Below are 26,656 nucleotides of genomic sequence, written 5' to 3' on the forward strand. Positions count from 1 at the left end.
TATGAGCCTGGTTGTAGCGCCTTTGCTCAGTAGTTGTTGGGTGCAAGTATGGTGTAAACAGAAAATTCTTCTGAGCATTCCCACTGTCACCAAGCAATATTCCCTTGTGATCTCCTCTTTCAAAATGAGAACACAGATGAGTTAAGGAAGATCCGGGAATCATGAGTTGCACCTTTCCAACGCGCAACAATGTTTGAAAACTGTAACTGGAGAGTGCATACACCTTGGACATTTATAGAAAACCAGTTCTTGCGGTTCCTGTATTCCTCAGCATCTGGAGAAGAGGGACGTTTTATGGGAATATGGCTTCCATCTACGCAGCCTATAACTCCTGGGAAGTTCCCATATTCATAGAATTGTACCTTGTAGTTTGCCTGGGTCGCAGCATCAGGGAAGTTTATGTAATGTCTTCTCAATTCACAAATAGCCATGCATACTCTGTGAATGACTTTACATACTGTAGGTTCACTGACACCACATAAGTCCCCAGTTTCTCTGTGAAAGGTGCCACATGCCAAAAATCGTAAAGTTATGAGCACCTGCAGACAAACTGCTACAGGCCGTCCTCTTTGGGTAACCGATGAAAGCCTTGGTTCCAAAAGTGAAATGAGATCCACAACATTTACTTTATGCATTCGAAAACGATCTCGAAAACTAATGTCATCAAAGCATTGCAATGGATCACTTCTGTCAGCAAGAACTTGCCTAGCTGGTGGTATTCGTTGTTCTTCATTGACATACTCCAAGTAATCCATGTGTCTTCTTTAACAAACAACTTGTAATCTGAAGTTAAACCTGCCTCCTGGGTGGTTTAATTTAAGCCTCAATTTAGTCCTGAAGTATCTCTGATCTTCCTTCAGGAAATCAGCTTAGTTTATCCAGGACTAGGCCAAGTTTAGGACTATTTTACAACATGACCAAGAAAGTAGATTTCTGTTAGTCTGCGTTAAAAGGCCTTTTCAGTCTAGGACTAGCCTTAATCTCTGTCTGGGAAACCGCCCCAAAATTGCATTACCCTATGAATGAGAGATGTTGACATGTCAAGAGCACAGGTGTAAATAATTATGCTTGCTGGGGAACTTGAATAGAACAGAGCCATCGTTAATGTTATTAGTAACACCTGTCACCTACAATGACAAGTTGAGGGTCACCTGCATCATTTCTCATAGGGCAACGTGATTTCTTATTATAGAGACTTAACATCAGTAGAACGATTAGGATTTTAAATGTTTATGTTCTGTAGGCCTCTAATTATACAAAGATGCATGTTTTATAAGTAGGCTGCAATATGAAATCAACTGTAAATCCTATTCCAGATTTTTCTTTTTTATTATTATTATAGATATGCCTAACATAACAGAAACGTGTACTCACATCCCTGATATTTGATTTCAGGATTCATTACTTTCTAACAGACTCAAATTAAACTTCTCAATGGACATTTTCACCACAGTAGGGCCTGCCAACACTGAGAGCTGCGTAAAGTTAGTTACACCACAGTAAGACCAGAGATAGTGCGAAAATAAAAGCGTCATTCATTTATAAAAAGAATCCTATAAAGATAAACTAGATTGAACACGTGGTGAATCTGTTGATGTATATTCACTGACATGTTGGGACCAACCATTTTTTTTAACAGTCTTTGGAACCAACTAAGGTGATGTCATCGTTGTCTACTTGTGTGAGAATACGTTTTTCAGTAGCCCATATTTTTGTAGCACTGCAGAGCATCTTCTATTTCTACATTCATTTTAAAACCGGGCCATGAAAGCAATGAGTTTGTAAAAAGAAACCAATATTGTTTTGTATAATATACTAAAAGTCATTGTTACAGTAAGACTATCATTGTCTTATTTTGAAAAGCACAACCGGAGGGTATTTATACGGCTAGCCGCGTCTGTTTTCATAGGGAAACCAAGGTTGTTGAGGTCTGTGTTGGGAATAGCAGGTTGAAGGTAGGTGTAGATTCTGTTTTTGTGTATGGACCGCCACGTTCGCGTCAGTGTTCCAGCCTCTAAAAGTCTTTTGTTCAGCAGCTTATCGCATAGGTTAGCGCAAATCAAGATGCAGGCAAGTCAAGACAACTGGTAAAGTGCAAGCTAATTAGCTAGCTTGGTAGATGCTAACAAGGCTAACGCTACCGCCGTTAACGTTACCCGGTTCAGGAGAGTAGGCTGCCGAACTCCCTGATGTTGCTCCATTTGTTTGGTTGTCGAATGTGGATAAGTGGATACATTTAATTCGGTCTTCCTTTTAAGTACATTGTCACAGTTTTGTCGAATCTTAGAAGTACAGTGGCGAATATTTCCTCTGAATGGCTGCGGGGCTTGGGGGTGTTATGGCCCCCCGTAATGTTACATATACAAACACACAGACGGCTTTGCCTACGTTTAACACCATATCCTGCGTTTTAGCTGCTCCCCAGAGGCTAGTTATGAAAATTAAAAAAATATAAGAAAAATATTACTATAGTTAAACTGTATATCTTACTGACTTTAGCTAACAGTACATCTGCAACCGGTTTGTGAACTTCCTCTGGTGATGCATAACTTTACCCAATGTTACTGTCCTGTATTCTGTTGTGACTTATTTTGTATGTGCATGGTTGGAACTGTGAGTCTGAAATTGTTTTTTTTAATATAATAGTTTTCTGTGTCATGTCACTCCGCAGCAATGTGTATAGAAGCAGAAATGTTAAATTGAATAACTAATAATAATGAGGCTAACGTTCTCTTTTGATGACTAACATCAAAACACAAAGTGATTTATCAGCCACAAATGTAATTGTTATGGCTTTAATTGTCAAGTTATTCGATTTGAAGCAAAGGAAAAACACTTTGACAACCATGCAAAAGATATAACTGATATTAATTAGGGATGCTCTTTTTAAGTCAAAAATTGCAACGGGATATCATGACTTAGCGTAAACCTACACGCTACTTTCCTAAAGCCAAGTGGAGTGGTATCTGTACGTATTGTGAGCGACCCTGTGTGTCTACGCTGTAGGCTATACAGCGGACGGCAGTCTACAACGTTGCAGCTTTAACATACACGCCACGTGGCGTGTTATCGCGAGGCTACGGTTGGGGTTAGAAAACGTCACACGCGTAGACCGTTAAAATCGGGTTGTGTTTAGGAAAATAACTGGTTGGGATTAGGAAAAGAAGAACGGGGTTAGCTCTGGGAAACACAAGTTGGGTTTAGGAAAAGAACAACTGGGTTGGGTTTAGGAAAACAAAAAAACGTGGAAAGGAAACCTTGCACGCGGGACGCGATCCCCGCTCTTCTGGATGAAAGTCCTGTGTTTTACCCATCCTCCACCCCGACCAACATCCCTACGCCTTTTCATACTACTCGCTAGGGCGTCCATTCACACGCAATCGCAAGGTAATGTAAGTCAAGGGAGGCCTAAAAAGCGAGTATGCGTGTTGATAACACGCCAATAATGGCATACGAATTGGCGTGTCATACATACGCCATTTCATGAGATCAGTCTGGAAATTGCATGTACTCAAGTCCAGTCTTACTCGGGCATTGTCACCAGTAGTATAGAAATGCATGCAGAACAATGCACATCAGAGCCCATGTTTTTCTATAATACAATATTAAACTGACTATATGTAGAATTGTCTGGCTTTCGCGACCAAATGTGCGATTGTGTTTGTTTATGTAAATTACCTGTTAAAATAACATAACTTAAACAAAGGAAATAAACTGGAAACACAGCTCACAGGAAATTGTACCAATAATGTAATGTAACCTTGTTGACTTGCGTTGCAGATGATGTGGGGTAGCTGTGGAGCTTTATTTCTACTGGACAAATTGTAGAAATGCATATATTTAATGTATTTCTTTTCTCATACTCTCATACCAATTCAACCAAAAACAACAAAAGTAAATAATACCCACTAACTGCTTGGCTGTTTTTTCAGAGGATATTCTATTTTGGCTGCTGGTTTTATTTTAGAAAAAAAATCATGGTTACAAGAGCAACATGTAAAGACCCAGTTAAAAGTATATTTAAATGGATGGAGAAGAAAAGACTAAACTGATTTACAAATTCTATTGATGTGGAGAGCAAATGTCCGTGACTCAAGGGCTGCGGTCGAATAATCAATTTTGCTTAGGAAGGTTCCTTACGGAGTGAAATGACCTGGAAGTAGTTAAGTGGTTGCCATGATAACAGCCGTTTGTATTGTCTAAATGGTAAGGAAAGGTGCTTCAATGCTTCCCACAAGTCCTTGCGGCGCATCACCATTTGGCCATCCATAATCAGAATATTAAGGAGCGCGGTAGCGCCGGCAGCAGTAATCCCGTGCATACAATTTTATTTTCTGTGAGACATTGCAACCTATCATATAATTATGATAATGCACTGTTTGAGTGGTTTAATAAACCGGTTAATGCGAAAGTCTCCGACTGTAAAATTACAGTGAGCATGCATACAGAACTATGAATGAATGGATCGCTGAATCCAAGTTACACAGCACACTGGACATGGGTTTATATTTTAGCCCAGAGCAGCGTCTGAAACAAGTTCGCCCCTCGGGGGCTTTTTTTCGATAGGCCTATACTGTATGTTTTGTTAAGTCACTACAGTTATGACTACATTATTTTTGATCATGTGTGAAAGTATGAATATTATGTGAGACTGCGCGGATCAGCTCTTATGGCATCCGATTCACTACCTTAAATAATCCACCCAAACAAGTTTTTTTCACTACCCTCTTCAGTCCCTGTAGGCTATTGCTTTTTTAAATGAGGTATTGATTTGAGTGTTTTTATTAAAGATTTACTTTAAACGTTTCCAAGCATGCAGTAATGTCACTGCCGCTGATAGTGTGGGACATTTAACCCTTGTGTTGTCTTCCCGTCGACCACGTGACTTTTTGTTTTTCTGGGTCAAAATTTTAAATAAGGGGCAACATCTAGCTCACCCAGTAGGAGCGTGTGCCCCATTTAGGTGGAGTCCTTTGCAGCGGCCCGGGATTAAATCCAACCTGCGGCCCTTTGCTGCGTGTCCTCCCATATCTTTCACTCCAACCTTTCCTGTCTATCCACTGTTACTATCAAATAAATGTAAAAGCCCCCCCCCCCCAAAAAAATCTTTAAATGGTTTTTTTTCTTTTATCGCTATTCCCGGTTTTTGTCACTTTTTCCGATGTTTCTGTTGATTTATTGATTTTATTTATTTATTTATTTTTCTGTATTTTTTTTTTGAGGGGGGGGATGTTTTTTAATCTTCTTTTCAACATTTTTTTATAATCTTTTTTTTTTTTTTTTTTTTAACATAAAAAATTAGATTTTCATAGTAAAGGGGTGTCAATGGGATTTTGAGCTTCTATGTATGTCTTATTTACCCACCGAACTGTTATTCAACTATGACAGGGTAAAATCGGTTTTGCATTCTATTGCCCCTTTAAACGGGCCAAATCCTTCCCTTTTTTAAAACCCATCTATATACCCTGTGACAGTTTTGAAACAATAGAAATAAAATTGACAATTTCTATTTTTTCTTTTTTATTTCTATAGTGCCTGATGCAAATGTGGAAATTGACAAGAAAACTCTTTTGAAGAATAAAGACTCTTTCCATTTTGTCTAGCCCTGGTTTTTCTGTCTCTGCATTCTAATAGGAAATAGTGTAATAGATAGGCCTGTCACGATAACAAATTTTGCTGGACGATAAATTGTCCCAGAAATTATTGCGTAAACGATAATATTGTCGTTCTGAGACCATTTTTATCTAATATAATAATAATAATGGCATAATAATGCAGGTACACCTTTTCACAGATCAATAAACTATTATTTCTAAAGAATATCTAACACTGGAAACGGAAGACGTTTTAAATCTCCACAATATGGCTTTGATTTTAGTATGTCTTTAACGCTGTTATACAGTTGTGGAATTACCGTTTGACACGTATGTTCTCCCAGGCAATTCGTACTGGCTGTAAAATGTTTGCTGCATTCGTCGAGTGTTGTGCGATAGATTACAGACTCTGTACTACATTTAACAATTATTTATGAAACTCATTAACTCATTACATTTAATTAATAAATTATATCTATGTCATATCTGCCACATGGTGAGTAAATGTTTGTAACAAAATAGTTCTGTTTTTCAGCCTTCATTTTGGTGAAAGTACAGCTACGTTTTTTTTCTGCTGTCTGCATGTCGGAGCTTTGCGGGGGCGGGTACACACACACACACACACACACACACACACACACACACACACACACACACACACACACACACACACACACACACACACACACACACACACACACACACTCTCTTTTCCTTTGAAAAATTATTGACTATCGCGACAGGCCTAATAATAGAGTAACCTAGGAAGTTCATGACATCATAAGAGCTATCTGACACACTGTCATTAAGTGATTGATTACCATTAATAATTGAAAAACAGATTTGTTGTGTCTAGGTTTCCTGTACCCCAACAATAATCGGGAAAGATGGATATAGTTTTTTTTTTTTTTTTTTTTTTTTTATGGTTTAAAAAAAATTGCTCTACCCATGAGTTTGACCTTTCATTTGGATTAGTTCAAGATAAGTTTGTGTTCGTGTATATGTTCCCTCTGAGCAAAGGACACACTTGTGACGACGTCCGTTGTGTAAAATGATATGTGTTGTCCCGCACTTCCCTCCACCACAGGGCTGACCTTGGCATGCTCACAAGGGTACACTTTGCCTCGACAGTACAGCTGGCAGCTCAGGGTGGCTGCTGACTCTCGGTCTCTTTTTTTTAAAATGAGTCGGAAAGCCGACAGCAAAGAACTTTACTTTTGATGTTACCAAACCAAGTGAAATGTTCTCCCCTCGTCTTTAAATGGTCCTAAATAGATACTAGAGTAGCCTACTCCCTTGTTTACTGCTGCACTGGCAATGAATGAAATGCAGAATAGAATTGAACTAAGACCATCTGTCTCCACAAAATCATCTGTTGGGCTATTGGTGGTACTTATTTGCAGGGTGTTAACTACGGGGGAGCTAGGGTGAGCTTGGCTCCCCTTAACAAGACAGGCTCCTCTGAAAACGTGATTTGTGAAATTTTGGGGGGGGGGGGAGGTCTCTCTAAAGATATTAACTGTGTCATTTTGACATGCAATTTCCGTTTTGTGTAATGTGATCATCGTTGATTATGTGTAAAATTGCAAAAATATCATTCATTCATGCATGATGGCGATTTTTAAATCTAATTCACTTCAATAAAGAACTGTATGCTATTGTCATGAGCATCAAGGCGTGGCGGTGCAAATTCAACTCATGTTTAGTACATGTTAACTCAAATATTTGTAGAAAAAATATAAACATTGGAGGTCATTAATCGGAGCGCAAAGTCCTTGAAATCCATTCTGCAGTTAGCATTGTATAGCCATGGCAAAAAGAAAACAAGGCAGTTTAATTTTTTGTTTGCTAAGAAATTGTGTAGCAACGACGTTAATAGCACGACCGATTCACCTGCTGCAAGCCCTGTTAGATCCTAACCCCTCTTGCTCCTCTCCCCCATTTTTAAATTGGAACAGCCAGCAGTGGAGAGACAGGAAGAGCCGATGTACATGGCTGTTTGTTAACCCTTGTGTCGTCTTTAACCCTCGAGGGAGATTATCTATTGATTGATGGAATAGCTGACCATATAACTCCTTTTGCCATCCATCCATCCATCTTCGTCCGCTTATCCGGTGTCGGGTCGCGGGGGAAGCAGCTCCAGCAGGGGACCCCAAACTTCCCTTTCCCGAGCAACATTAACCAGCTCCGACTGGGGGATCCCGAGGCGTTCCCAGGCCAGGTTGGAGATATAATCCCTCCACCTAGTCCTGGGTCTTCCCCGAGGCCTCCTCCCAGCTGGACGTGCCTGGAACACCTCCCTAGGGAGGCGCCCAGGGGGCATCCTTACCAGATGCCCAAACCACCTCAACTGGCTCCTTTTGACGCAAAGGAGCAGCGGCTCTACTCCGAGCTCCTCACGGATGACTGAGCTTCTCACCCTATCTCTAAGGGAGACGCCAGCCACCCTCCTGAGGAAACCCATTTCAGCCGCTTGTACCCTGGATCTCGTTCTTTCGGTCGTGACCCAGCCTTCATGACCATAGGTGAGGGTAGGAACCAAAACTGACCGGTAGATCGAGAGCTTTGCCTTCTGGCTCAGCTCTCTTTTCGTCACAACGGTGCGATAGATTGAATGCAATACCGCACCCGCTGCGCCGATTCTCCGACCAATCTCCCGCTCCATTGTCCCCTCACTCGCGAACAAAACCCCAAGGTACTTGAACTCCTTCACTTGGGGTAAGGACTCATTCCCTACCTGGAGAAGGCATTCCATTGGTTTCCTGCTGAGAACCATGGCCTCAGATTTAGAGGTGCTGATCCTCATCCCAACCGTTTCACACTCTGTTGCGAACAGATCCAGTGAGTGCTGAAGGTCACAGGCCGATGATGCCATCAGGACCACATCATCTGCAAAGAGCAGCGATGAGATCCCCAGCCCACCGAACTGCAACCCCTCCCCACCCCGACTACGCCTCGATATCCTTTCCATAAATATTACAAACAGGATTGGTGACAAAGCGCAGCCCTGGCGGAGGCCAACCCTCACCTGAAACGAGTCCGACTTACTGCCGAGAACCTGGACACAGCTCTCACTTTGGTCGTACAGAGATTGGATGGCCCTGAGTAGAGACCCCCTCACCCCATACTCCTGCAGCACCTCCCACAGTATCTCCCGGGGCACCCGGTCATACGCCTTCTCCAAATCCACAAAACACATGTAGACCGGTTGGGCATACTCCCAGGCTCCCTCCAGGATCCTTGCGAGAGTGAAGAGCTGGTCCGTTGTTCCACGACCAGGACGGAATCCGCATTGTTCCTCCTCAACCCGAGGTTCGACTATCGGCCAAACCCTCCTTTCCAGCACCTTGGAGTAGACTTTACCAGGGAGGCTGAGAAGTGTGATACCCCTGTAATTGGCACACACCCTCTGGTCCCCCTTTTTAAAAAGGGGAACCACCACCCCAGTCTGCCACTCCTTTGGCACCGTCCCAGACTTCCACGCAATGTTGAAGAGGCGTGTCAACCAGGACAGCCCCTCCACACCCAGAGCCTTGAGCATTTCTGCCTTCTGCATCTTGAGCAAAGTCACACTTGGCCATTGCCTGCATCCTTTTGGTTTTAGTCAGAATAGTTGCAAGTAACAGCTGCATGTTTTTCACTTCACCTTTTCACATTTTAATAGCAAAGTTCTTGTTTTTTCAGGCTCGAGGCAATTCTAGGTGTAACTTCCAATACACTTTTGTTAGCAGAGTAAAGTTGAAGCTCAAACGGAACATGTGAGAGGCCATTACCCCCCCCCATCCCCCCAGCCTAATTGAACTGAGGAATTATGGTATTCTTCGGTAGCCTGAGTAACTTTTTAACAGTTGTTCAAAGACATCCTATGAGACTATTTGAGGGTGGCTGTTTACTGTTTGACCTATCAATTCCTGTCGATAAAGTGTAATAGGGTAAATCCAGTATAGTGCATGTATACACTTGTAGCTATTATGTGTCATTGTAAGTCGCAAGCGCAAAAGTGGGCTCCCCAAAGGCCACGGTATAGTTCGATCACTGCTTATTTGTGCTTTGGAATGTCACGATACGAAACAATCAAAAGATACCTTTCCTTATTTCTCACAAAACTCTACTTCTGATTGTGTACAGCTGGACTGGAGTATGCGACAAAGTTCACTGTGCAGACAGCCCCACCCATTTCCAACACGTGACGTAATTGGTATGCATCGCTCCTGGGTTATAACCTAGGTCGTCTCTGAATGGACATGGCCAGGAGTCAACCTGTGTTGACTGGCTTGGCTTTAAACTGACAATTGAAGGGGTTGAACACAGATCAGATAACCCTGGTCATTGGCGTGAAAGAGGTCGTGCAGTAAACGCCAGGTTTCGTTTTAGCCATTCAGAATCCAAAGTGCAAGAGTTTCTCATCATAAACACAATTCTCCACTTATGTTTAACAATGACGGAGGGAAAACTTGATCCAAGAAGAGGCTGAGATTGAAGTTTGTCTAATAATAGGCATGAAGTTGACTGCACCGGTTCAACAATTTGCCTTCTTTTATTAGCTCCTTTTTTTTTTTTTTTTTTTTTTTTTTTTTTTTTTTTATTACAGGCCTATGAGAAAAGATTCAAAGATTCACAGCAATGTTAAATGTTTCTGCAATTGAATTTTCTGAGTAGTACGACATACAGACCACTTATTTCCTGTTGAACAGGCACAGAAAGTACGTGCGTATCGGCACGTCACCAGATCAACTGTAGTCTGCTGTGTCAGTACAGAAGACGTGAGACGGTTTGTTTTTGGTGCGTTCTCATTCTTTGAAGTCAGCTTTGTATGTCAAAGGCCCAAATACAATACAAAGGCCCAAATACAATACAGCTGTGTGTGTGTGTGTGTGTTTTGTGTGTGTGTGTGCAACTGTGTGATGTGTGTGTGTGTGTGTGTGTGTGTGTGTGTGTGTGTGTGTGTGTGTGTGTGTGTGTGTGTGTGTGTGTGAGATATGGCATAAGTGTTGTCTTTTCCTGGTTTTAAAGGCTTCATTACAGTAAAGTGATGTCATTTTCTGAACTTACCAGACTGTAACTGTTATATTATTTGCCTTCACCCACTCACCGTCATTATATCCACATTACTGATGATTATTTATCAAAAAATCTCATTGATTAACTATTTTGTGAAAGCAACAATAGTCAACCCTACAATATCGTTGCGGTATCAAGGTATTTGGTCAAAAATATCGTGCTATTTGATTTTCTCCATATCGCCCAGCCCTAGTTAGTAACCCTAAAGGCTCTATATAATTGCAGTCCATTTTACTGAAAGTGTAATTTTCATACATTTAGTAAAACCTTCACCTCCTTTTCTTTCAGGTTGCTGCTGGCTGCAGGTCTCTGTGGAGCAGAAGAGCATTCCCCCTTTTTTCCTCATGTCCCCCCCTGTGTGTTTCCCTGTGTGTTAGTGACCGCGCACCCCCACCTACCCCCCCCCCCCCCACCTGATCCCTCCTGTCGTGTTGCCACTCCAGCCTGAAGCCCCCCTCTCACCCCATGCTTGGGACAAAGCCAGCTCACTGCCAGCCCAATGACTGCCTGGATCGTCCTGCCTGTCAGCCTGTCTGCCTTCTCCATCACAGGAATATGGATAGTGTGAGTTACAGCAACTCTTGACTGTCACAAAGGCTCTCACACTGAAACATAATGTGTTCACATTCTCAGGTGTACAGATGGGGCAACAAGTAATAATGTGTTGGGCTTGTGTTACTGGGTATCACAAGCTATTTACACAATAAAAAAATAAAAAATGTAAGCTGGAAATTGCAAACAGGAATATTCAAATATTATACTGAGATATTTGCTCTGTCAATTAATATTTGAGTATATTCACATGCTCCAGTTAATATCCTTTGATGTTGAATGACTTTTTTTTTTTTTTTTTTTTTCTGAAGCCCAGTATAATCTTCTTTCTTGATAACTTCACCTTGGATCCTCAGGGATTAGAGCAGTGTGTTTGACATTTGCCACTTCTTGCGTTTATATTATGGTGTGTTCTTGCTCCCCAGGTATGCCATGGCTGTGATGAATCACCATGTTTGTCCTGTGGAGAACTGGTGAGTGATTTTTTTTTTTTTTTTTTTTTTTTTTCCTCCCCTTGATTCGAGAAATTGGGCACAAGACATTTTAATTTTAGTTTTTATCTGGACATCTGGTCACAGCTACCAGTGGAGAATGAACTGAATTCATTGTGTCCTTGCTCCAGGTCTTACAACGTAACCTGCACAGAGGAGCTACCGCGACCAGGCTTTCCCAAGACGTGCTGCACCATCCAGGACATCCCCCTCATCAGGTCTGCTATTCGACCTCCTCGTTGTTTCTCCAGAATACAAAATCAATTTTGTGTCAGCAAAGGCCGTGAGGCATGCATTAGCACCTTGTTATGTTGTGGCTGTGTGACCGTCATTAACCCACGCTTTGCATAAACTGCATTAGTGTAATCTGCAAATAAGCCTCTAACCACAGGCCAGTACAAAGGCACTCTTGCAAAAAAAAAGGCATCATGAGACTGGCAGGCTTTTTTTTTTTTTTTTTTTTTTTCTCCCAGTGTACCGGTATGTAGAAGAAAGACCTTAAGGTGTGTGTGTGTGTGTGTCCCCTTTATTTGTTCCTATATATTTTGATTGCACATGGCAATTTGTCCTGGTAGAAATTCGGACAGATGGCAAAGGGACTGTGGCCTTGCATACAGTGATATGTGTGGGTATAGGTTATTCTCCTACCTTTTTTAATACTGAGATCTGTTTTGTCTTAATGTGTTACAGTAAATGTGGCTCCTTCCCTCCTGAAAGCTGCCTGTTCAGCTTGATTGGCAACGTTGGAGCCTTCATGGGTAAGACCTCATTCTAACTGAAATTAAAACCGCGCACGCACGCACATGGTGTCTGCAAGAGTAATTTATTTAAAGAAATGTATGCCATTTTTGTAAATATGCCAATTTGAGTTTTTTTTTTTTTTTTCTCCCACAAAAAAATACATTGCCAAGAGTTAGATGAGATTGAATCCACTCATGTCTGTACAGTAAATATGAAGCTACTGCCAGAATATGGTTAGCTTAGCATAGTTTAAAGGGACAGTTCACACCAAAATCAAAGATACATATTTTCCCTCTTACCTGTAGTTCTATTAATCAGTCTAGATTGTTTTGGTGTGAGTTGCCCAGTGGGATATCGGCCGTAGAGATGTCTGTGATGTTGTGAGCAGTTGTGTAGGAACTATTTCTTTCTACCATAGTTCCCACATGGAACTGGTCAGTTTCTACTACTAGGTATGTGTATATTGAGTAACTGGGTCATGACTTCTGGAAATTGCATTTGAATTTAAAGAGAAAAAAAACCCGTTGGTGCTTTGAGCACCACAAGCCAAGTGCCATCTAGTTCCATTATATTGGAGAGAAGGCAGACATCTCTACGACCAGTATCTCCAACACTGGGCAACTGGCTCTGGTTTTCCTACTGGTACCGCCAAAGCTCACTTATAAATAAAGATGTGGTTTTAATGTGCTGGACCATTTCTTTGCTGGGGGCAGTGACATCCATGTTGCCAGGCAACCAGTGGAGACTCCAGGAAGTCACTGTGTCTGGAGAGAGAAATAGTTTCAACACATAACTCCCCATAACTTGAACTTGCCTGCTTTTGTACAGATTAACCAAGCAGATATAAAATATAATATGTTAAATTAGCGGGCTTTGGAAGAACAGAACACCAGGCTCGCTGTCTACGGTCTTTGTGCTAAGCTAAGCTAATTGTCTCCTGGCTGTAGCTTCATATTCAGTGTACAGACATATGAGAGTGGTATCAATCTTCTCATCCAACTCCGCAAGAAAGAGAATAAGCATTTTTTCCCAAAATGCGGAATAATTCCTTAATAACTGATTTCCCTGTGTATTATCCCTTGACCAAAAAATTGTAAAAAGTTTAAATAATCATTAATTTGTGTACTATAATATAGTACATCCATAAATATGGAGTGTTGTACTGTAAAAATCCATTGTACATATTTTTTCAATATCCAATGTAAAATTGCCGATGTGCAATTTTCTCTAAGTACAGTCAAAGTGCTTCCTCCTGCTCTTCAACACAAAGGCAATGAATGGATGTAGCGGAGGTAAAAGGTGTTTGATCATGTGTTCTATTAATCGTCCATGGTGCCCACAGACCTCAGCCACTAGCCTCCAAGAAATACAGAGGTGCTTCAAATAGCCTGTGCTCTCTAATCAATAATGAATGCGGCTCCCCCACCACTCAGCTCTGGACCACTCTCTATCAATACATTATTCACATAAATTTTCTTCTATGTATTTACATTTTTTCCATAATTTTAAGTTCTACACCCAATTTCTGTCCTTTTTTATTCTGTGTGTTCTCAGCTCCCTTCTCTCTCTCACTAGTGTATATTCTGCCTGGATGCTCTAGTTGTGATCTTTGACTTCCTTGCCGTTGGTAACGCTGTGTTTTACTGTTTCACTGCCTCGGTGGTAGTACTGTAACCGACAGCAACCTGCAGGATTATAGTTTTTTTGAACGGTGTCTGTATGCTAAGCCTTTCAAGAAAAGTATCCCCTCATGCAACCAGAGATGTCAATCGCTTACACAACACGGGCTCTGTGAGACCACAGTAAAAGCAAATCAGATAGTCGAACATCAGCAGACTGGGTGCAGTCACATGACAGTCCGCCAGCTTATAGGTCAAACTATAAATAAGAGCATCCTGTTTTTTAAAGCATTTTGGGATCTTAAAAATGTGCGTATGATGCCTTCAAATTTCTGATTTTTTTTTTTTTTTTTTTTTTTTTTTTGTCCCCATTCGGTATGAAAGAAGAATTAACTAAACCATGGTGTTTAGTTTCACATCCAAAGGCGTTTACAGTTGTATTTTGTGGTTGTGTGTGATGGATGCAGTGTAAATGGGTATGTGTTCGCCTGTGTCCTGCAGTGGTGATGGTGTGCCTTCTGCGCTACGCCCAGGTGATCGAACACAGCCACCGATGTTGGGTCAACACCAGCGCTCTGGTGTCCGGCTGCACCAATGCTTTGGGCCTGGTCATGGTGGGCAACTTCCAGGTAAATATGAATAAAATTCAAATTTGGCTTCTTTTGTTGGACCTCGGGACAAGTGGAAACGACCCCTCTGACTGTATGTATGGTTCTGTCTGTCAGGTTGATCACGCCAAATCTCTACACTACGTGGGTGCCGGGGTGGCGTTTCCAGCAGGGCTGCTGTTTGTGTGCCTGCAGTGTGTGCTCACCTACCGGGTGGCTGTGACCGCCCTCGACTACTGGATGGCCCATTTCAGAGTGGCTCTGGCACTGGGAGCCATGGTCTCCCTCGTCCTCAGTATCCTTTACTTACTAGTGTGACATCCCCTTTGTTATGCAGATACAGTAGTTATGTACTGTATGTTATATCGAAACACAATGTTTGATAAACGTGGTTTTGTATGTGTATTTTGACTTCTTTTAGTACCTTTTTTATTTTATTTTTTTTATAGAACTTTTGATCACTCCTACGCTAACGCGTCATATCAAGAAAAGCACAGTTGTAACAAATAACTGTAACGTCATTAAAGCTACATTGTGTAAGAATTTCTCCCATCTAGCGGTGAAATAGCATATGACAACCAACTGAATATTACTTTCTAGCCCCTCCCATTCTGAGTGCGTTTTAACTCCTATGGTGGCCGAACCCGAAAATTAGCTCTTAGTATCTCCATTGGTTACACGCAGCTTTTCTAGCCACTCCAATATTAACTTTGGTCTTGTTGTTTTGCCTGTCGCGTTGTCTTTTTTTTTATCCTCTTTTTCGCTTCCTTGGCGACTCCGTACATGTCCTAGAGAATCTTCAACAGGCTTTCAAATCTGCCAGCAGTTGGGAGTAATCTCCCAGCTGGCATTTGTCACGGTGCCACAGAGTGTAAAAGCACGAAAGGCGGAGGTATGTCCCTCTTTGGCTAATATATTTCAAAGATGGAGGCCCGCTCGTATGTATTCTGAATGGCAGATTCTACACTTATGAGAATACTTTGATTAGTTGGTGGGAGTAATTGCACATATTTGTGAAAGAACAGTTTTTTTTTTGTTGCTAAGAATCAACTCAAAAAAGGAAACGATGATTTAAGGTTACCCAGTTCGAGGGCCCTGATATTGTTGGTCCTCGCACACTGGAATGACTAATTGGCCTCAGCCATCGTTTACATTATTGTTGTTTACAACCTGATTTTAAACAGATTTTTCTTCATATTAAAAATCATGTGATGCAGTTCAAAATGAAGGAATAGGTTGTGGAGGTTGGATGTGTAACTGCTTGCTTGTTTGTATAGCTCCACCCTGTTACAGGCCTTATTAGCTAGCCCCGTCATGGCGCCACTTTGCCGTCCTCCTGAGACCAGTGCACTCCCAGTCCAGTCAGGTGCTGGCATGCTGTTAAAACACTGGACAGACCTCTGGTTTTCTTCTCCTTTTCACTCCACTAACTTTGAAACGGACTACTGCGCAGCTTAAGATGTTAGTCCTTCAACTTTTGAGACCGGAAAGCAAGGCCACGATAACATCTGTCTGGGCTCACTTTAATCCCCCTCCCGTCCTCTTGTTTACCAACGGCCATGCTGATGGCTTCACTTTCTCTGGGGGCCTCTCTTCCCTGCCTGCCTCTCGGTGGCTTCCGGGATGACCGTTTTTCCTTCCACCGCTCATTGTTATGTCAATTTATTCCTTTCTGCCTTCTCCTCTTCTGTTTGGTGACGGGGTAAATGTACTGCTTTCACTGACGACCTATTTTTAAACCGGTCTGTTTAATGGAGCTGCAAAGGCAATTTCATTTTAACCCTATTTTCCCTATGAGTTGTATATCTCATCCCATTATATCATGGATTTGGCTCAGGCTTCTGTGGGAAAGGAAAAGGAACTCTATTTGTTTTTGCTCATGCATGTACCAGAGATGTTTTGTCCTCCTTAACTTGCCCCTCCCCCCAGGCGGCATCTTCTTCATCCACGAGAGCTTCGTCCTGCAGCACGCTGCAGCCATCTGCGAGTGGGTCTTCACAGTGGACATCCTGGTTTTCTACGGCACCTTCACCTACGAGTTTGGCACCGTCACCAGCGAGACCATGATGACGGGCCTGCAGCAGTGTCACCACCACGGCTCAGGGGTTATCATGGGAGCCAGGGCCCGGGACTCAATACTAGGTGGGACGACTAAGGGCCTCAAGTCCCCCGGGGGGAGCAGCACATCCATACATCTCAACTGTACCCCGGAGAGCATAGCCATGTTGTAGCTCTGCCCACTGCAGAGGTGCTTCATGGGCTCCCACAGGTAGGCAGGATGACAGTGGCAGCATGTGGAGGAAGCGAGGATGTTCTGATCTCTTTAACAACTACAGGATATCCCATCTGTAATTCTGTACTATCTATTTTTTTTTCTTCTTCTTTTCTTCCAATGTTGGTGCAAGCTGCTACAGTCAAGTGTCCTGTAGCGATGTTAAGAGGAGGCTGAATGTGTGAAGCCAGTCGGAGTACAGGAGTTTCCTGAACTACAATTTTTTTTTTTTTTTTCTTTCTTTACTTTTTATAACTGCATCACTGGTGTGCCCACAAAGATCCCCCCCCCTCCCTGTCCAGACACTCCTTCATGAACGACCCAATGCTTTGCGTGGCCCACCTGTTTTGGCCTTTTGCTTATCTCTGCACGGCTACACTTTTTGAATGAGAGAACAACAATTTATGTTATGAGTATTTGGATTTGCGTAGTAAGTAGAAACATATTGAATGTTTTGAGAAGTGAATAGTTAACAGTTTTGTATGTTTTACAGGCTTTAAGCGTATGGCCTTTTTTAAATCAATCAAGCATAAATGATCTGTCAAATGATCGGCAAAAAATCATTCATTTTACTCGACAATTTCATTTGGTTGCGCAAACTTTGATGGCATTTTTGGATTATCTTGCAAACTATGTGTACCTTGAGCCACTATCATTCTTAAGATCACTTTCTAGGTCATTGACATGCAAGAGCAGAATGTCTATGTAGAACAGCTCTGCTCTGTTGTAATGACGAGGACCGTGTGCATCTCAATCACTTTTATCTGAGAATCTCTGAAGTCGTCTCCCTTGATGTCATTCCGTTATTGTCCCACATGTTGCATGATCTGAGGATTTCTTTGTAACCTTTTACATTTCATGCTACTTTTTTTTTTTTTTTTTTTTTTTTTTACTTGTCGGTCCTGTCTGGTGCAATAATTGCCATCAATCTTCTGATCATTTCTGCTCCACTGGGGGTGTATGATGCCTTTTTCAGTGTGTTGGAGTTGAACACGGGGTGTATTTGACACCAAGACATTTTGAAGTGACCTACATCTTGTATAGTAAAACAAATGGATGCGTAAAGGTAAAAACTATAATCTGACTAACACAATTCCAGAATAATGTAGTTGTATAGTTCTTGCCCCTACACTAGTCTCTCATTACCAGACCTAGCTCCACAGTGGCCTGGCTACACTGCTGATCTGTTCTGGGATAGGGCTGCGTCAGGTGCGTGAGAGACGCATTGATATCAGGCTTTATCCAAGCAATGTACATCCGTGTAGCCAGACTACCCACACACTGATATGATTCCAGACCGGACCCTTGGAAGCCTTATTTGAGTTTTGCGAACATGTTTTCTGTTAAATATGAAGCTATCTCAAGCCTTCTCGGTAGCGTAAGGGGACGTTTTGTTCACAGGAGTAAACTGAGAGGTGAACATAATGTTTGTAGACCTTGTGCCATAAACCTAATGGTGTCAACGCAGTGTTACAAACCGACAATAGCATACAGGCTGTAGACTGAAGGGACTGCGTGTCCTATGTTAAGGTTGTGTATGATTCCCTGTTGCCAATTTCTCTTTATAATGATATTTACAGTTGTGAATTAGCTTCACACCAGACTGCCACAAACTACCAATGCTCAAATTAAAGCTGACTAATGCCACACAATTTAGGTTACGCTCACAGGAAGTTTTTGTTGGAGTGAGCGAGCCGTTGGAGAAGTATGTTTCATAACACACAGTATTCTGCCCTCTGCGTAGTGTTGATTTTTTTTTTTTTTTTTTTTTTTTATAAATGTCTAACCACTGGATGCCAGCAATACGTTATTGAAAAGGTCACATCACCTACCTCTTATCTTCTGTGGGTTTGATGTTCTGAAGAAAAAGCTAGAAGTCCTACGTGTTTTCCATCTTACAACTGTTTGAGGTTGAGGAAAGTATTTAATGTAATGGCAGCTCAGCAGGCCATAACTCAATCCACACAGTCTCAGCATGTGGCAGGACAGTGGATCTGCTGTTACGAGCTGCGTTATCACGTGTCAGGTCAGTTTTCTTTACTTTTTTGTGCAAATGATTTAACTTCCAAATCTTTTATGGGACTGCAGCAATCCTGTGTTCTGCAAATCTTGCCAAAAAGGAATGGAATCCACTGGAGTTATAATTGGTTTTCTGTGTGTCAGCAGTAGGTGTATGAATTGGTATGAGTGCACTGTTCTAGCCTTATCCCTCGTACTGTGCCAGGGGAATGTTCAGATCTTTTCTTTTTAATCTTGTGTTCAGCTGTAGCCTGTTTCACCAAACTGTAACTAAGTCACACTGTGACTACAAATGGCAGCTTGTATGAGCCCTCATCAGGGTTGGATTTATTATGTAACATCTATTCCATAATACCATCTTCCACAGGCCAACATTTTAAAGGTGGATTTTACTTCTTGTTTTTTTTCCTTTCTTTGTCCAAATGTACACACTTTGTTGGTGGGAGAATCCTATATTACAAAAGGCTGCCTGACCTGTACATGTCTTGAACTCTTGCAACAGCAACACAGAAACAATGTCTATAAAAATGTATGTCATGTTTAGAAAAATATGTAAAAGAATGGTAATGGAGTCGAGAAATCCCACAAAACAAGTCGACAACACAGATTATTGTTTCCTTTTTATAAATTCTATAAATATGTATGATTTGTCTATCATTTAGGTATTTTCATTTGACAGAGATTTATATTCAAATATGAAATAAAAATGATAAATTATTGTTTTGCATGGGTTGTTTTTTTTTTAAACTGAAATCTTATGAACTTATACACAACCAAATTATCAGTAAATTCCTGTTAAGAGCATACAGTACTTGTTATACAGTGTGGAATACTATTAACCATAGTAATCCTAAATTATGGTTAATAGTCTTTGGGGGTTAGATAGATAGATAGATAGATAGATAGATAGATAGATAGATAGATAGATAGATATAGGCAAGCAGAAATGGAAAAGTTTGGCAAAGCAGACAACAAAGAATTGTTTGGTGAACTTGCATACATCCATCCATACTGCTGGTTAGAATGCCCACCCTCCACCCCCCCCAAGCAGAGCAGTGTAAGGTCAGCAGGTCCAATATTGTGGGTTAGCACATGTGCACCAACAGCAGACATGGGGTTTTCCCAGATTATTGCTGTGGTATGGAAGGTGTATAAACCAACATGTGCTGTAGAAGAATCCGATCCAGCCCATCCTGGTGATGTTACTAATTGTTCCGCTGTCTAGGCAAGAAGACGAGATGCTTTCTCAAACGTCAAAACGACATGAGACAAATTAAAGGGGAACTCCAACCATTATTACACAAAGGTTGGTTTCCTCAGCATGAGAACTACTCAGCCAGGGAAACAAGTTGTACATTTTTGGCTCTAGAAAAAGCTCTGTCCAGTTTGTCCCTCAGATTAGAGACTTAAAAACGTAAATAGAGCCCGTGTAACACCGGGGGGGCATGGAGTTTGAAAGATGTGGGTATTTACCAGGCACGGATGGTCTAACATAAAATGAAAAGTGTAGGTTTCAGAACCTTGGACATCTCGGCTTCTGCTGCTTTATTTTTTTTTTAATGAGTGACTAGAATTTATGTAAATGTGTACCATTTATACTGCACACTTTCTTCTCAGATTTAAACATTTTTCTAGAAAAACAAAAGGAGTCACTTAAATATTCACATCTTTGAATAATTCATATTAGACAAACATAGCTGAACAGATGTTTTTTGTGCGTTTAAAGCTCAGATTTATATTAAAAAGAAGGAATAAATGGACTTAACAGAAATGCTTTAGGGCTGCTGTAAACAGCATAATTCATCTTTAAATATATTCATCCTAACTAGTGAGAAAAGAGCATTTATCCAACTTAAAGATAAGCATTTTTAATGATCCCGTTGCTTATGCTGCATTCACGCCATGCCGGAAAGAATAGGAAAACCCTGTTACTCTTAATAGTAGCGGTCACATATTACTCCACAAATGGTTACCACAAGCGCTAGCTTTGTGGTCACACCGGATTCCGGTTATTTTTTTTTGTTGTGTTACATATTCGTATTTTAGATGGAGCTGCCAGCAATGGACAATTTCTTGTAAAAGAAAAATGTTGTGCTTGAAATTGCATTCTATACGAAATGGCATGAATGCATCATTATGCATTTCCTGAAGCTTTTTTTTTTCTGTAAAATGTCACTGTTCCACAAACTTTGCACCGCAGCACTGTCACGTCATGTGTACATGGCTCCGTGTAGGTCTTCCAGCCTGTGCTCCCTCTGTCTTCTTCTCTCCTGCAGAACAGAAAACTCATTCAGCCAGGGAAGGGTGCCAAGCTGAGGATCATTTGTACCATCCCAAGCCTATTTACACACTCACCTTGTCTTTTTTAAACTCCTCATACTCCGGATTGTCAGTTGGTAATTCAAGGCGGCAGAGCGGACAGGAGTTAGTCTGGGATTGCAAACCGTGCAAAAGATTCAAAAAAGGAATTCTAAGTAGAGACTCAAACTTTAGAATGAAATTCGGAATTACAAATTTGTCAAGCTTTACCTTGCCCAACCAGGGCAGTATACATCCTGCGTGGAAAAGGTGTTTGCAAGGCATTTCTCGAACCGTCTCTTGTTCCTCGAACTCCAGCAAACACACGGGACACTTGAGACCTTTGTCTGGGAGAACAAACATTTTGATTAAATCCTTCCCTACTTGCGCTTTTTTTGAACGTCAGGGGGAAAAAAATGGCTGATCGTAAATCTGAATGTAATGGAGCAAATGTCTGTCACCTGCTTGCTCTGGAGAAATGACGACCACGGTGAGGGTCTGAACAGCCGTTTTGGCAGCTGGAGGAGGAAGACGGTGGTCCCAGTCTGACAGGTCGTACGCCCCCGAGTCAAATAAGTCCAAGCCCTGCATTAAAGACCTATACACAAAGACCAATGGGGTCAGCCCTATGATTCCACATTTATGTTCCCACAGCCCTCTGTTCTCAAAATGTCTATGTTCCCACAGCCCTATGTTCCCACATTTCTAGGACATTTTCAAAATTAGGTCTTGTGTTCCTACATTTCCCTTCAATTTAAGCCCTATCCTCCCACAACATTTTTAGGGTTAGGAGTTAGGGGGATAAAATCTGATACAAATTTATGAAAAAGGAAATGTGGGAACATAGGGCCTAATTTTGAAAGAAAAAAAAAAATCTTAAAGCATCACAGTGTGTCCGTTAGACAGTGTGTGTGCGTTTAGGCTCACCTGGCCAATTCCAGCAGTGCATTCTGGCGATACTGTTCCTCGGGGTTGGTGGGCTCACAGTTGTGCTCATCAAAGTAGGATGCCATTTTGGTCCCGCCAACGTTTGTGTCCTCTTTGCAGTAAGATACCTGGCAGACATATGGATGCTGAAGGTTCACTCATTTGTCAAAAAACATAAAGCCCACAACTGACATTTCAAATGACAGTTGAGGGATTTGGCGGAACCTTTTAAAAAGGTCCCATGGCATGAAAATGTCACTTTATGAGGGTTTTTAACATTAATATGAGTTCCCCCAGCCTGCCTATGGTCCCCCAGTGGCTAGAAATGGTGATAGGTGTAAACCGAGCCCTGGGTATCCTGCTCTGCCTTTGAGAAAATGAAAGCTCAGATGGGCCAATCTGGAATCTTCTCCTTATGAGGTCATAAGGAGCAAGGTTACCTCCCCTTTCTCTGCTTTGCCCGCCCAGAAAATTTGGCCCACCCATGAGAAAGAGAGAGACATCATGGCTTTCAAACGAGAAAAGTGGCAGTTGGTCAAGGCCACGCCCCCACCCTCCACCTTGCCCCCCCCCTCTCCTCATCAATAGCTACATTCACAGAAAAGGCACATACTAAGGAAAGCTCATTGTGGGACTGGCTCTAGTGGCTGTAATTCTGCACCAAGGCTGAATTTCGGGAAATAGACTTCAGATACAGTATTAGGGGACCACTAAGGTCTATATAAAAGAGACTTCAGATACAGTATTAGGGGACCACTAAGGTCTATATAAAAGAGACTTCAGATACAGTATTAGGGGACCACTAAGGTCTATATAAAAGAGACTTCAGATACAGTATTAGGGGACCACTAAGGCCTATATAAAAGAGACTTCAGATACAGTATTAGGGGACCACTAAGGCCTATATAAAAGAGACTTCAGATACAGTATTAGGGGACCACTAAGGCCTATATAAAAACATCCAAAGAGCACCATGTCATGGGACCTTTAAGTGATGATTGGATAACCATCACCTTTAAGAGTAACTCCTGGACCATCAGTGGTTTATCAGTGATACAGTTATATATTTTTAATATACCGGGTCACACCTTGTCTATTGATTTCACACTGATAACAAGTAAACATGATTAATTAATTAATTCATTCATTCATTCATTCATACATACATACATACATACATACATACATATGTATGTATTATGTATACATATATATAAAAAATCGAATTCTCTGATAAAAAGGACACATGGGTAACGTTAAATGTTGAGGTTATTTAATGAGTTTGGTATACTTTTAAACCGAGGCACGACTACGGCTAAAGTCTGACGCAGGCAACACTTTAGAGTTTCTTCAGCTCGTCCAAATAGACACCACCGTGCTGGACAAAAGAAGACATTAACAAATTCTTTGCCAGACTTGGACAAATTAACTCGACTTACCAGAAATGTCAGCACCGATAACCATTGTCATTCTTCCGGGTATGACGATTTACACACGTGACACTTTGTCCAATCCTAGTAGGGAATCGCGCTCCTATTTCTTCTTCTGTACGTTTTGTGGCGGTTGACAAACGATGACGTCTTATTACCGCCACCACCTGATACGGGGCCTGTACTGCTAGTGTACATCTATGGATTCTACACAAGGTCTGTTTTCAATTAAAACCTCTGGTTTAACTATGTGAATTTGAATTTTTTTTGAGTTTGAATTATGGAGCAACAGTGATTTTCTACATGTCTCTATTGTTTATGCATTCAAAGTAAACCTTTACTCCTCTTTTTTATGTTTGAAGAGGAGGAAGGAGGCAGGGCCGGAGTCAAGTCTTGGACCTTTGTCGAGTCCAAGACAAGTCCAAGAACAGGACTAGTCGAGACCGAGTCAAGACCAAGTCCAAAGAGGTTCAACTCCAAGTCATGACCAAGTCTAAAAACGTTTAAGTCCAAATCATGACCGACTCCAAATGAGACAGCCAATACCGAGACAGAAAAAAAATCCACTTCAAGACCACTTACTTACCTGTTTATAATGTATGTGATTTGAGAGACAGTACATCTATTTTAAGATGATCATTTTGCTTTATCATTTGTAATAATCAAAAAGCAAGTGCAGAGTAACACATAGGATCCCATTAGGCCGTATTATTTAGGCCTACAGTGCTTCAAATATAAAATGGAAATGTTCCAATTCTTGAATTTATTACTTGTCCTGAAGAATTCATAGTTCACAAAGTGCTCTCTGACATTGTGTCTGTGGCCAAAATTAAAATGATTGATACCTGAGGATTGAGCTAGCCTACTGTAGCCTACTGTATATGATGCAGCCAGGCGTATACCAGGCGACAAATCTCGATGCCTGTTCTAGATGGATTTTGAATTAAACCTGTTTTCTGAATGCTTCGTCAATGGATTTGAAGGAGGAAGTTACTTTAGAACAAAAGCAGTGCTGGACTCGGCCGAGGCCAACTAGAATATTAGCAGCGAGTCCAATAAGTCCAAATACCAACAAATCCAAGACGAGTCTGAGACAACAGAAGAGTGTCTCGAGTCTGGACTCAAGTACTACTACAGCCCGGGAAGGAGGTATTAATTGGACCGATAGGTTATAAAAACAAGAGTTGGACGAACGTTTTTGTTCCGGGGTGAAAACATATCACAAATGAAGCACTTGTATGACATTTTAATAGCAAAACAGAATTTATTTGCGTAATCAGACTAGAAGTGAGGACTCTCACTGTTCATAACTACTGACATTCAGAGTGGAAAAAAAAAAAAAAAAGTTAACAGACACAAAAACAATTTAAAGAAGGTATGGCTTTGGTTAAATAACACTACTAAATTGATTCCAAAAGACAACTGTTACATGATATCTTAAATAGAGTGAGAAAAGATGTGAGGCTCTAGAATTCCCTGAACAAGACAAAGGCCCGATATATATATATATATATATATATATATATATATATATATATATATATATATATATATATATATATATATATATATATATATATATATCTGCTGTGTGTCATGATTCCATGTACAGACCCAACCTGGTGCTCCTACAGTAGATGCTACTCAGATGCTGAGGGACATGAGTCATCAACAGACCACCAGGCTCTTTTTTTTTTTTTTTTTTTTCAGTGGACTCACAGACTAATAACATGAAAACATAACTGTGGACTAATGATCTATTATCAGTATTTTGCTGAATTTGCCAGTGTTATTAGACATGGTACTGACACAATGGCACAGGCAGCCTGTTACTTCAGAAAGACACGTTGATGCTGACGTACAAAGTTGTTAATCCACAGAGTTATTGCAATATCACAGGCACATTTTCTTGCATTATGTACTTCTTTTTTTTTTTTTTTTTTTTTTTAAATAGTGAACATTCATCAGCTTCTCAATACAGTAATGACACCAAAAATACCAAGGTATCTTTGCTATGCCTTCCCAGCAGCCTTCTCCCTCTTTGAACGAGTGGTTATTAATCACATGTACGTGCTAAGCATGCCAGCACTTTGCTTACAATGTAGCTGCATTGGATATTTACACAAAAAAAAAAAAAAAAACTCAGCATGTACCTAGAAACAGTAATGGTAGTGAACAATATACTCCCGACATCTTTGCGTGATTCCACTTCACTGTAAGAGGCGACTGCGAGAATCAGTTTTCAGATTGGTTTCTCTTTATCTTCTGTGAAAATACAAGGAATGATTTGGCAGCACAAAAACGCCAGGTTTGTTCAAACATATGTAACTGAGAGTGATTACACCGCAGCTACTGGTGGGAGGCTACATATTGAATTTTCTTTATCGCTGGTCACTGGGAAAATATTCATGCTAGCCTTTTCCTTATTTTTATGTTTCTATTTTTCATGGTTTCTAAAATGACACGCTCAACCAGTGAGCAACAATGTCAAAACATGCAGAGTACATCATGGATTTCTACAGTGTTCAGTAACGTTTCCCCACCATCTAACAAAATAAAAACTAAAAAGATTTGAAAACACAATTATGCAAATTACAAAAACTTTTGTTTGTTGATTTGAGAAAAAAAAATAAATAAAAAACTTGTAATGTCACTTTTGGAATATCTCGGAGTCCCACTTGGGCCTGCTGACCCACTCAGAACCTAGAAGAGCTTCAAAAATGCATAGCCGTCAGTCTGTAAAATGGGGACGTTTTTCCAAATGTCTGAAGGACGTGTTAAAAAGTATTTCATTCTGGAAGGGACCGTATGCTGCTTCAACCACATGCACATACCTAATCCATACACACTCAATGTCACCATCAAAAAACACACAACCTTCTTTGATATTGATACAAACACAATTCACCCCATCCCCACCCTACCTGTGCTAAAGATGCTTTAGACACTTCTTAAGCCTTGACCCATAACTGTTAACCGCGCTCCCTAACCCCCTAACTCCCTAACCGCCTAACCCCCTAACTCCCTAACCCCTAACCCCTAAC

At 41.1% G+C, this 26,656-nt stretch overlaps 2 protein-coding genes across 3 annotated transcripts; one reads left to right on the top strand and one right to left on the bottom strand.

Moving 5' to 3' along the window:
* Positions 1 to 1,915: 1,915 nt before the first annotated feature.
* Positions 1,916 to 19,676, top strand: LOC114555905 (transmembrane protein 150A). 2 transcript variants are annotated; one of them, XM_028578669.1, is made up of 9 exons: positions 1,916 to 1,955; positions 10,944 to 11,219; positions 11,633 to 11,680; positions 11,830 to 11,916; positions 12,389 to 12,456; positions 14,560 to 14,687; positions 14,784 to 14,961; positions 16,596 to 16,935; positions 17,072 to 19,676. In XM_028578669.1, the coding sequence occupies exons 2-8, from the start codon at positions 11,155 to 11,157 to the stop codon at positions 16,895 to 16,897; spliced, it is 876 nt and encodes a 291-aa protein (XP_028434470.1). In that variant the 5' UTR covers positions 1,916 to 1,955; positions 10,944 to 11,154; the 3' UTR covers positions 16,898 to 16,935; positions 17,072 to 19,676. The 2 variants fall into 2 exon arrangements, with proteins under 2 accessions (XP_028434470.1, XP_028434469.1); XM_028578668.1 differs by having other exon boundaries at positions 16,596 to 19,676.
* rnf181 (ring finger protein 181) lies at positions 19,565 to 23,696 on the bottom strand. Its single transcript, XM_028578670.1, has 6 exons — positions 23,622 to 23,696; positions 22,183 to 22,310; positions 21,717 to 21,853; positions 21,487 to 21,602; positions 21,313 to 21,387; positions 19,565 to 21,227 (listed from the first exon to the last, which is right to left on the bottom strand). Exons 2-6 carry the CDS (start codon positions 22,266 to 22,268, stop codon positions 21,168 to 21,170), a joined length of 474 nt encoding a protein of 157 aa, XP_028434471.1. The 5' UTR covers positions 22,269 to 22,310; positions 23,622 to 23,696; the 3' UTR covers positions 19,565 to 21,167.
* Between the last annotated feature and the right edge of the window lie 2,960 nt (positions 23,697 to 26,656).

Source organism: Perca flavescens, chromosome 5 (assembly GCF_004354835.1).
Source record: "Perca flavescens isolate YP-PL-M2 chromosome 5, PFLA_1.0, whole genome shotgun sequence".
Lineage (NCBI taxonomy): Eukaryota > Metazoa > Chordata > Actinopteri > Perciformes > Percidae > Perca > Perca flavescens.

Coding starts and splice junctions, on each gene's coding strand:
- LOC114555905 (XM_028578668.1), top strand. CDS start 11,155: ATGACTGCCTGGATCGTCCTGCCTGTCAGCCTGTCTGCCTTCTCCATC. Junction 11,917..12,388: donor CAGGACATCCCCCTCATCAG/GTCTGCTATTCG, acceptor AATGTGTTACAG/TAAATGTGGCTCCTTCCCTC. Junction 14,962..16,595: donor CATGGTCTCCCTCGTCCTCA/GTATCCTTTACT, acceptor CCCTCCCCCCAG/GCGGCATCTTCTTCATCCAC.
- rnf181 (XM_028578670.1), bottom strand. CDS start 22,268: ATGGCATCCTACTTTGATGAGCACAACTGTGAGCCCACCAACCCCGAG. Junction 21,854..22,182: donor GCACTGCTGGAATTGGCCAG/GTGAGCCTAAAC, acceptor CTTTGTGTATAG/GTCTTTAATGCAGGGCTTGG. Junction 21,388..21,486: donor TACTGCCCTGGTTGGGCAAG/GTAAAGCTTGAC, acceptor TTGCAATCCCAG/ACTAACTCCTGTCCGCTCTG.